The 11,985-nt window shown below is 43.5% G+C and overlaps 1 protein-coding gene across 2 annotated transcripts in view; it reads right to left on the bottom strand.

Moving 5' to 3' along the window:
* The window catches only part of ANKFY1 (ankyrin repeat and FYVE domain containing 1), a 35,645-nt gene extending 26,399 nt beyond the window's left edge, over positions 1 to 9,246 (bottom strand). Inside the window, exons 1-3 of one of the 2 annotated variants that reach the window (XM_049801970.1) lie at positions 8,830 to 9,246; positions 3,427 to 3,619; positions 1,734 to 1,852 (exon numbers count right to left, since the gene is read on the bottom strand). In XM_049801970.1, coding sequence (XP_049657927.1) covers positions 1,734 to 1,852; positions 3,427 to 3,619; positions 8,830 to 8,839 — 322 coding nt within the window. In that variant the 5' untranslated portion in view covers positions 8,840 to 9,246. Of the gene's footprint in view, positions 1 to 1,401; positions 1,514 to 1,733; positions 1,853 to 3,426; positions 3,620 to 8,829 lie in introns of those variants that run through there. The other variant, XM_049801972.1, reaches the window with a different exon arrangement.
* Positions 9,247 to 11,985: the final 2,739 nt, after the last annotated feature.

The raw sequence follows: 11,985 nt of genomic DNA on the forward strand, positions 1-11,985 counted from the left end.
TCTGAACTATAGTGACAATCCTGCTTACAGGGATATAGATGAGAATTACTCCACAGTGTACTATCAAACCAATTACAACAAAAAATACCATTCATTTAGAAAAATAACATTAGTCCCTGAAGCCATTTTGTTTGTTTTTAAAATGAAAACATACACGTTTAAGACACTGAAATACCCATCCTAAAACATCTCCTTCACATGGAGGGTTGCCCCAGATTATTTGCAGAATACCAGACAACTACTTGGCATAGCACGTAGACTGCCTCCTAAGAAACAGAAGGTTTTAGTAAGACAAATATCCTTCGCCAAGCTTGAAGAAATCAGAAAGCCTACTTGAGCTGTAATATCAGCTCTGCCTTGGCAGAAGTAAGAGTTCATTTTCCCTCTCCTGACAAGAGAGCCTGTGTTCATCTCTTTCCTTCTTAAAAAGTAGAAAATTCTGCAGATTTCATGAACTATAAAAACACTCAATTTTAAACACTGCCTATATTTTGAAGTAAGGATTCAGGCAATCTTAGCTTGCAAGTTCTTAAGAAGAACCTCTTAAGAAAACCATAACAGTTTTTAGGGAACAGCTTGTTGCTGGCTACAACTATTTCATAACTTAATTAATCCTTTTGCCATTTATCAAATTTTATAATGAATTCAATTTTACACAGTGGAAAGTATCATTTACTAGCACGCATTTTAAGCATCATTCTGTAATAGGACGTGCTTGCATTGCTGAACATGCAAGACCACAGTTACATTTGAGATTCTCAAACTAGCTTCAATGTGGAGCTAGAAAGGCTATGGACTGCCACTTGCAATGAAAGTACAATTAACATAAGAGCTTTTCAGTAATAATGTTCTGTTAGCACAGCACTCAATTTAAAAACTCCTTGGCATCTATTTTTTGTGGCTGCAGAAAGATCCATAAATCCTTTTGCAAGAAAGCCTATGCTGTCTCAAAACTAGCTTGCTGTGACTTGCTTCTTTCCCGTCTGCCTGCACATAGGATTCATGATAAGATTAAGTGCAGAAAGTGAAGCCAATGCTTAATATTCAACATGCCAGCCAGCAAACCTGCTTAACTTCATGCCTGTTCTTATTGCTCACAAATTAATTGTGTAAGACTCTTATTCTGTTAAGTACAGAAGAAAAGCCTGTCAAGAGGTTTGATCTGCAGAAACACTGGCCAGTGTAAGTACATGCCAGAGAAACAGCTACAGCAGGACAAAACACTATCTTGTAGAAGACTTTCAGAAAACTTCTCTTCCTCACCTATTTTTGCAAAGGTATGGAAGTGCCAAAGCAAATAACTTTTTAATAACACATCAGTATTTGTATTCATTTCCCACACACACTATGTTAACAAGAAAGTATTTCCATGACACGCTTCAGAGAAATTATGCACACTACCTCAAAAAGCCCTGTCCTTAGAAAGGAAGAAGTCAAGCTCCTCCATATAGATTTGTTTTTCATTATGTTTAGTTGACTCTAGAAAAGACAAACAGGCCACCATTCTCAACCCCTGTTCATTAAAGAAAAAGAAGTAGGTTATTGATTTAACTAGCACTAAGTTCACAAGCGTACTACCACGTTTCAGAGACAGAGCTCCATAATTAATGGATTAAGCACCACTTTTTGTGGACAGTAGTAGTCTGAAAGGTACGTAAGTAACCTTTCCCCAACAGGCCCTTTCAGTCATTCTAAAAACAATCAAAGCATCATATTACTAAGCAGTGACTGACCTGACAGATCCAGCTCCTCTGTTGAGGCAAGGTTGGCAAGACTCCAAGTATCACTGCGTGCCGCCAAGACAAATTTGTGAGCACTGATGTACTTGTCCCCCACCTTTATCTTCAGATCACTGATAAGAGGAAAAAAAGCATATACATGTATAAAACAGACTTCCCCTGTACTTAGATACGTACAGATTCAGCATCTCCATAGTATCTATGTCCTGGTATCCACATTTAGGTTCAAGTTGTTTGAGACATCAAAACACGTTTCATTGGTTAAGTAGAACACGTTGCCAAAAAACAATTCTTATTTTTCTAGGGAAAAATGCAATGAATCATTAGTATTTATAGCATTGGGGGTGTGGGGAGGTTAATCTTTTGCAAATAAACTGCAAGGGAATTATTGTAGAAGATAGGAAAACCCAACAATCTTGAGGTTAAATATTTATGTTGCAGTGTCCATACTAATACTGTCAGCTAAGCGCCAATGGTTTCAGGCAAGACCACCAACAGAACAAACGATGTTTGACAGTAGTCTAAGGCAGACTCCAATAATCCCCAGTTCTCAGGAGACCAGCTGTCAAGAACACTGATTTCATCCTGACCCCTGTAACACCAGGTTATCCTTTGTAGTTAGAAAGTACCTACCCTGTTTATTTTAAAGTCCCATAGCTTGCAAGTGTTCTGACTGCATAGGAATACTTTCCAGACCATTTTCTAAATCAAAGCACTGCTATAAACTACAGTACAAAATACAGATATGTTAAACTTGCACTTAAATTTACCCTTCTCATTTATGACTTGTAGGTCCTTTTAGACCACTATTCTATTCTATGCCTTTAAAACTCATATGCTGAACAGAAATGAAGTGATCCAACTCATCTGACATATGCTACCTAAACAAATCTTTTACCCAGCATGTTATAATAAGTTCTTGCCAGGCACAGAGCCTTTTCTCAGGGAGGCTCATGAAGAGGTGTTAGGGGAAGGAAATTTTAAACCAAACTATATATCTTCCCCTTACCTGACTGAACTCCTTTACTATATTGACACTATGTTGCTTTCAGTGATAGCAAAGAAATTGATAAGTGTCATTGTAATCTTAGAACTAAATCAGTTAAGGCATCTACAGTATTGAAAGTGATCCTTAATGTGCCTGTGGAAAAGAAACAATTAAACCTAATTTTGTGTTGAGATTCAAAGATACAATATCGTTTATACCACTAAGTCACATAGATCACTGTCTAAGACCTGTTACATCATACAACCAGACAAGCCAATTTAATCAGGCTTCTTTACACAATACAACAGGAATACAGAACTGGTCTCAAGGACATATCCTTTCAAGAAAGGAGAGCTTTCCAGTCTGTAGTAGATAATCATCCAATTAATCCATCAGCTACACATAGATCAGTTTTAAATTACTTCTGTTCAAAGGGAGCTTTGCTATTGACAGTGAAAATGGTCAGTTTTCTTTAAACTTGTCTTAAATGTCAGCCTCAGAGATGAACTTCTACTTAGAGCTCTTGATTCAAAAGCTGGATTCAGTATGCTACCTGACCTTAGCATTCTCTTCCAACTTCAACTGTGGACCCTATTCATACCAGGCAGTGGAGAAAGAATTTTCCTTGTCTAAGTCTAGTACCTACTGCAAAGTCAATGGTTCCTGTAATAGCCCTTCGCCCAAAGGGGGATTTCTTACCTGTATTGCTCCTGCTGATAGAGTTCAGCTACAATGGCAAGAAGTCGACTGATGAAGGTGTCACTGGCATTGTCTTGGTTAGCCTCAGCAGCCAGAAGATTGCATCTCCTTTCCGTATCAACTAGTTTCTTCTGCAGCTTTACATACTCCTGGCGGAGAAGCATCAGGTGCTTTTCCAGCTTGGCCACCTCCTCTGCAGAGGCACACAGTGTTACTACAAGGTTGAAACATGCACACCTTTGTTTTGCATCTGTGGGTAACTTAACCCTACAAGCACATTACACATCTCATTTAATCACAGAACACTCTAGTAAGAGTCTCTCCTCTTCCACACTACTTGAGCATCTGACCCCCCCAATATTAAATCTTTTATTTTATATCATTGCTAGCCATAAACACATAAAAAATAATCAGAACAGTGATAGAAGCCACTTACAAGTTCCTGAATCCTGTCCAATCAGGAATGCCACAAGATTTCTAAAAGCATGAGTCTGTGACTGGGGGAATTACAGTGGTATAGAGGACAAAATCTTTGGTTCTTACCCATTTTTTCAGTTTAGTTAAGATGCTCTTTGACTTCACAGCTGAGGCATCAATCACAAGTGAGTATTAGAACAGTTACTGACATACCATATCTGCCTCAGAGTACTTAACTGAATTGTTTAGAACTCCTCACACTGTCAGGTAAGACACTCTTTAAGAAATGGACAGAGTGGAAAACAGATTCTCCCCAGAATCCATGTTTTAAAGGCCAATCAAAAATATATAAAGTTCTACTTGCTACTGGCACACACACATTCCTCCACTGGAGGCACTGCACTGACAAGGCATCACTGTGCAGCATCAGGTCCATGGTAGCTATCTCAAATCAGGAACAGCACAGCAAGAGCACCTGGAAATCTGATCCCCAGTCAAGTATTTCCATTCCATTGCAGAACCTGCTTTTCCACCACACTTAAATGGTCACTCCACAACATGTTGTGCTAAGTTAGTTCACTGAACTCAACCCAGGCCACCTGTATGAAAAACCTCTACCACACTGCTAGAAGGAAACATCTGTACAGGTGCTTAAAACCAGTCCAACTTATGAATACTTATTTATTAATTAGTTGCACAAACTATATGTAGCTTTCAATCACTGTGCTTGTTTCCCCCCATCATTAAGTTTATCTTCTGAATAAGGTACAAATCCAAAACCAGTCCTAAAATGAGAGGGGGCAGGGAGGAGAAATTTGAAAGCTAACCAATGATTTTAAGTAGGAAAGTTCCTACAGGATTACTCCCTACCAGCCAGGAATTCACTGTTAACAATTCTTCTCAATTATTTACTAAATGCAAGTCACTACTACAAACAATGAGAAACCGAGCTCTATTGACCAGTGTTTTCTTCTTTCTTCTCTAGAAAAGTTCAACAGCATAGCTGACCTTGGCCTTGCTCCAACACAGGTCCCCAGGGCAGAGCATCCTGCTTTTGCCCAGCTGCAGACAGAATGCCTCATTTAGTCTTTCCTCTATGGACTGCTGCAGCAAACACTCCCTCATAAGTCTTTTAACTTAACAATTACTGTAATGGATAATCAGAAAGTAATTTACCCTATTTTACTCCTCAGTTAATACTACTTAAGCAGGTTTGGCAGTGTACTTCCTTCAGCAACCTTTTATTTAGCTTCATCCTTTAGAAATTAATAGGTAACATCTCCTTTGGGATACTTTTCTTATTCTATTGAAATATCCTATGATTTCAGAATTGTGCTACCAACACCCTAGCAACCCTCAAAGAGGGTTTGAAATTCTGCTCTGGTCTGGTCTGTCTATCTGAAGATAAATGCAGTTTCAGTGTTCCTAGAGCTAGAAGGACATGTCTCTTAAGCAACAACTTCTTCCCAACTGATTCATAAGGAACATGTCAAGGGCGGCACAAAGCAAGTGCTACCGCTACAACAGGGAGGGCACAAGCCTGATAGGAGTCAAGAGTGATGACTGAAAGACACTTTAAGAACCACACCAAAAATTAGTGTATGAACACCAGTGTTCATACAGTGAGATTTTTAGCTGCTATACAAATTCAAATGCTAGGAACAAGAAGTTGCCTGCGGAACCTCATAGCATATATCACCTTAAAGAAATACTGCATCTTCCAGTCAAGCAAGCAGAGTGTGAAGGTGGGAATAAAGAATCAGTACCAGAAGGTAACATCTCAAATACTGTCATTTTACCAAAGTCAGCTCACTGGCTCCAAACTACTCTGAAGTCAATAGGACACAATGCAGAACCTTAAACCCTCAACCAGCAGTAGCTTAAACTTTATGCATAACGAACAATCAAGTTTGTTGCTGCTGCTTCCAGGGCAATCCAAGACAATCACTACTAGCAGTGAAAGTACCTCGAAGAACGGAAGCTTTGAAAAATGTTGTTGTCAGATTCACAGCCTACGCTTCCTGCGACCTCAGTGAGAGGGACTGATAGGTATTTGCTTATTGTAAGAATTACAAGAGTTGTAAAATAAGAGTTTCTCTTATTCTACACAAGACCACACACACCAGCTGTGTAGTAGCTACTACCGCACACTTGCAGACAATACTTATCTTACAGCGCATTTCAAGTGCACATTCAAGACAGTCCTCAATGTCCAGTTAATCAACATTCACTGCAAAAGAGCAAAGCTTCAAATTTTCTCTGTATACTGTTCCTTTAAAGAGTTAATAGGAGAGTTACGCAAGTTAATAAGAATTGCTTCAAAGTGGAACCTGCTCGATCTCAGGTAGAAGCACTACCTCTATTTAAACAAGTAGCACCACAACTCCAGGCTTACTATTTAGTTCTCAATTTTGGAAGGAGGGAGAAGTATCATCACTTTTTAAAAATCAATTCAAAATGACCATTGTATCTTCAAGCTGGCAATCACTTTGACAGAGCACATATTATTGCCAGTCCACATTATATATGACCATTCACCTCACTGTCTCCCAAGCATAATGTACAATTACTGCATGCATGCACACACCTAATGAAGTTCTTTGCATCAAGACACTGAAAGGACAGACTCACTGGAAGATACCAGTACGTCTCTGGCTAAACATCAATCCACATGCATCAGTGAGAGGATGCCTGGGTTCAGCAGAGGCATACACAAAGTGACTCCTTTTCTGAGCCCATAGTCCAGGTACAGAGTTAACAGATGGCTAGACAAGAAAATAAAAGCAGTGTTGTTAACAGCTTTCTGGCAGATAGACTAGCATCTCATGAACAGGCAGAAGTTTCTGTTCCATGTCAAAGATATTAAAGAGGACTTCAGAAAAGGCTACTGAAATGTTCTCATAGGAGAAGGCACAAAAGTACTGAGAGCAACTAGATAGCTGAATCCAAAGAGATAAGCAGGGAGGTAACAAGCAATGTGGTGACAGATAGCATGTACCAAAAACTAGAGGGAAGTTCTAGTGGAACCCATTACACTGCCCACCCCACCCATCAAAAGCAGTCACAGAAGCTTTTATTTATTTATGAAGTGGACCCGAGTGAAATATTTCAGAAAAATATATTTCCTTACCCCCTCAAGTCCTTCACCCACTGCTCCACACTCTGACCCCCACCTCCACAAGGCTGTACAAGTTGTTTTGTTATTCCTCCTCATTTTTGCACATTTATGATCTTTACCCTGACAACCATCCCAAAGTACTACAGTGTACTTCCTATTGCTTTAGATTCAAGCATTAATCCAACAATTTTTACCCATGCCTGCATGTAACCTAGTATCCTCTGGTATTGGTGGTACAGAACTCTCACAGAAATCAGACAAGCAATCTCAGCTCTTGTCTTTATAAACTGTTCAATCAATTTGTAGCTAATAATTGCAATAAATCTAATTCAGGACTTCCATAGAGTCCACGCTTACATAACAAAAAGGCACTCAGCTTCTGAGCAGATGACCACAGTTTGACAAGCTCCCTTCCTTAATAAGCCTTCACTTTTCAGCTGACTCTCCAATACCATCAGTTCTTAACTAGAGAAGTGTTGCTGCAAATAGCTACTTGTTTGAAGGGGCAAAATGAGCCCCTCCACCCAGATATCAGAAGAAACTGAATGGGGAGAGCTACAACTCCAGCTTATTACTCCTGTTCACACAGGATCACTCATTGGTCATGTGCCTTCTTTACCCAAAGGATCAGAGAATTACTTCAATTAGGGTGGAATCTTTGAGAAGTATAGATGTCTGAAACAGGGCTTGCATCAGCTGCAGGTTCATTCCACAGAGCAGGACACTGAACCAGAGCCTCAGGTCCTTGCGGGTCTCCGTGGTGAAAGTTTCACCACCTGAAGACATCTTTGACATCTAATGCCCATCAGAACTGGGTCACCAAGGCTTAACAGCGAGCCTAAAGAGGCTTGTCAGCTACATATGAAACAGTGGTACTTTAGCACACAAAAAATGAGGAGTTGCTCTAAGGATTTATTAAACCAGCTTGACTGCAGCATCCTCTTGGCTGATGCATGCCAGAAGATCAGCATATGCTACATCCTAGTTAATCTTCCACAAGTGGTTTTAAAATTCTACCACTGTCTGAGAGTTGCACTTCAAGAGTCAAAGGCTGTGCTTTTAAGAGTGTAAGTTAGAGCCTTCGTTTCCTTTGTAACTTGGGGTATTTTAGCTCAGTTTGCCGACTTGGTTTCCTCCAGGGAGGAAAAGAGGAAGCTTCTGTCTTGCAGAAAGGAGCAGGACTGTAAAAATCCAAGTGTCTTTTCAAATTCCATTACCTCAGTTAAATTAGTTTCGAAATGGTGTAACTGATAGCCTCCAAGCAAAACAAAAGCAGTCTAGGAGTTCTGCAGATCTCATTAGAGCCCAAATTTGACAAAGGGACTCCCAGCAGCAAGTGACCCGGAGGCTGCAGAACAGCCTCTCCGCCTTACTCCACGGAAAGCCGCCGCCCGCAGCGACTCCGACAGACCGCGCCGGGCTCTCCTCGTCCCGGCAGCCCCGGGACAGGCGGCATCACCCACCGCAGCTCCCGCCTGACCGGCGAAGTGCGGGGAGGGAGTCGGCGGGATGTCCCGGCTGGCTCCCCACCACCCACTACAGCCCAGAGCCACAGCAACCCCCAAAAAATCCCCCTCCCTGAGGGGCAGAGGCGCCCACGCCAGGCCCTGCCTACCCCCGGGGGTACTAGCCCGCGGCCCCGGGCAGGGCAGACCCCTCCCCGCCATTTCACGTTCACCTCGGGGGCGGCCTGGCCCACCCGCCGCGGGCAGGGCCGAGCCAGTCCCACAGAGGGAAAAAGCAGAAGCCCCACACGGAGGCTGCCCCGGTCCCCTAGCGAACGGAGAAGCCACCCCGGCCAGCGGCGCTACCCGCGCACCCGGCGGCCGCGGCCCCGCCCGGCCCCTCACCCGGGCTCCCCCCCTTACCTTCCGCCATGTTGGGTCCGGGGCCGCGGCTCTCGCGAGAGCCGCCGCCCGCCCCGACGCCCGAGCCTGGCGCTCTCGCGAGACCAGCGGGACGCCCCCCCCCCACCCGCTCCGGCCGCCGCCTGCTCTCAGCGGGAACCCCGGACACGCCGAGCCGGGGTTAGCACCGCTCCGCTTTATACCGGCGGCTCCTCCCCACCTCAGCCAGCGAACGGCCCCCTGGGAGCCAGCCGGCGGGCCGGCCTCGCCCCGCCCGCTCCCCGTCCCCTCAGGAGGCGGCGGGGCCCACCGGCCTCCGGCTCTGCGCCTGAGGCGTTTCGCCCGGCAGCGGCAGGAGGCAGCCGGCGGCTGGTTTTAACCGCTCTGGGGTTTCTCTTCCCTCCCGCCGCCTCCTCCTCCTCCCCGAGATAAGGCTTCTTGTCCGGGCGATCCGGCCGTTGAACAGCGCGACGGCCGCGTTTGCAGTAGAACACCGACGGCCAGAGCCGGAGGGCTGGGAAACGCGGGAGAAAACCGCCCGGCGCCAGGGGAGAAGGCAGCCGGGGCCAGGGCGTGACGGCCACCTTCGCTTCACCTGCGGTTGGGCCTGCACTGAAAGCCACCGGCGTGCACTGGCTTCAGCACACCCCAAAAGCAGCGTGTGCCTTCTGCTCACCCAGTTCCAGCACAGCTACTGCAAGTGCCAGCATGGGTTTGCAATCTGACGGGGTCTCTTCAAGCGCTCGGCTTTTACTCGAATCATCGTTCCTTCAGTTCCTGCATGTATTGCTTTTGTTTCCGAGTCAACAGTCCTAGCACCCGCATCTGTGCCCGGTGGGTAAAAAGTGTGGTTGAGAGTCAAGACGGGCAACGACCAAGTAACAGGATCATTTACCGCAGCCATGTGTACAACATAGCTGACCCTCGACTGTTTTCATTGCTCATGATCTTTCCTGCCTCTATGCAACAGAAATACCAAAATACTCTACACTGATGCAACAGCAATTTTTCTGTTTGCTTTAGAGAGCAAATTTAAAATAAATGAACGCATTATGCACAGTGTTGTTTTACAGATGTAATTTCTTCCCGACTTCACCATTAAGTGATCTTTGAAAAGTCGCTCTGCCTTGTATCTTAGTTTTCTGTGCCCATTGGATAAAACGGCAAAACCAGAACTAGGCCTAGGCGAGCCAGAAGACTGTAGTTTTCTAGACATAGCAAGAAACACGGCCTGTCTCATTTTTTGCAGCTCAGTGACAATGTAGCTAACTTAAACCACTGCTTTATGGGTGCTATTGATCATCTTGAGTAACTGCAAGGAAACAGTTTATTACTGTCTGATCTGATTTAGTCTTAGTTGAATTTCTGAGTAGCAACCAAGATCAGATTTCAAACAACTGCTACGTTTTGCACCTGGGGAATCAGCAATCTCATCTTCTATTGAGGATTTGCCTGGGCAGGAAGCAGTCTTATTACAGCCTCTCTTTAAAACCCAAGCACCTTCTGGTCTGGTTTGAAATCACTCGTACATGCTTCTGAAGATATGCAGAAATTATAAGACTCATGGTGCTCCTGTTTGCTTTGTGATGGCACCGTACAAGAGCAGTGCACCAGATGGTACAGATGCAGTAAAAAGTCCACCCCCCATCAGCCTACCAAAAAATCAAAATACACTTATAATCACTTCAGATTTAATGTTCTCCATTTATTGATCATCTAGTTTCAGTAAGCGTTTTCTAGGCATCACAGCAGGAAAGAATTTTAGCATGACAGCTGAACAGCCCTTCTGCTTTTTACAGAGATCTTCTCCGATGCATAAGGGGCAGCATGGAGTAATATAAAAAAAAGGAATTAGGATGGCTGTACTACTTTGATATTTATTAGAATTCCATGCTTTGCTTTCCTTTTCCCCCAGTGATGCAGTGTTATCTGGAAAGCAGGCCACTACGTGTTGGGGGAAAAAACAGCACAAATACTCAGCCATGATTACAAGCCTCCAGAGAACTAGAAAAGTGTAATTGATCATCCAGTATGCTGACAGCCTACATAAACCAAACTAGATACAAGATCTTGGTACAAGTGAATCTGAGTAAGAATGCTGGTTTACTTGATTGTTCAACAAGTATTGTAGTACTACTTGTACATACTCCATCTCTTCAGTGGCATTCCTATCTTGAGGCTAAGCAGAAACTTCTGGTGATATCAGTAATTGTAGCCAGATCCCTTTCACATGTGGGGCAAGAACAAACAAAAAGCCACCTATGATCAGAGAAAAGTTAAATAGGCCATTTCCATGCCCGCCAAAGGCTTTCTACAACCTGGACATTTGGCACCAGACCCTTAGCTACCTCCTTCATTAAGTCATTGGGCATTAGCCATACCTGCAGCTTGTATGTCTTAACAGTATCCCACAGTAACACTGCTTCCTTTGGAATATCTGGGTCATGTGGACTCACAAACCGTCTGGGTAAGCCAAACAGAAGTGAGTTTATGCTTGAATAATTTACAAAGAGGGGAACTAACACCACTGTGGAATTAACAGTTCTTCCATACTACTGATGCAAGACTAACATTTCCAGGCCTACCCCTTAAAGAACAAACAAGGTTCTGGAGAACAAATGAAAAAATTAAAGCTTTAAACTGTTTTGTGAAGTTTACAGATGAGTCAGTTGTGACCCGTATGTATTACTTAGGAAGACAAAACAGAGAACACTGTTGAACTTGCTGAAAGCAGCAAGTACCAATTATCTTGAATTGCTGCCAGCTCTTCAGATACACTGTGGAAAGGGAAAAGGGCAGCCCATAGAGGAAGAAGTCCACTGCTAGGTTTAGGAAGAGTAGCTTCTTCCCAATGTTTTGTTTATAGAAAAAATGGCACCATGCCACTGAAATTCTGCACAGTCCCAACTCTTAGATAAGTGAAAAAGGGTAGCCAGCTGGTGGGCAAGAAGCCTCCTCTCAAGCAATTTTTGACAAGCACTCAAATGGGAAGTAAAATCAGCTGTTGTGCCTGGGCACTAATAGCTCTGAAGTACTGCACACATCTGCCTGCCTAAATGAGCAGGCTATCCAATTAAAAGCAAATGTAACTCAATGATTTCTCAAAATAATTAGTTACCAAATATGTAAATGTGGACATTAAACACATCTATGTTTATCTAAACCACCTGTAGGAGC

Source organism: Accipiter gentilis, chromosome 6 (assembly GCF_929443795.1).
Source record: "Accipiter gentilis chromosome 6, bAccGen1.1, whole genome shotgun sequence".
In the NCBI taxonomy this organism is placed as follows: Eukaryota; Metazoa; Chordata; class Aves; order Accipitriformes; family Accipitridae; genus Astur; species Astur gentilis.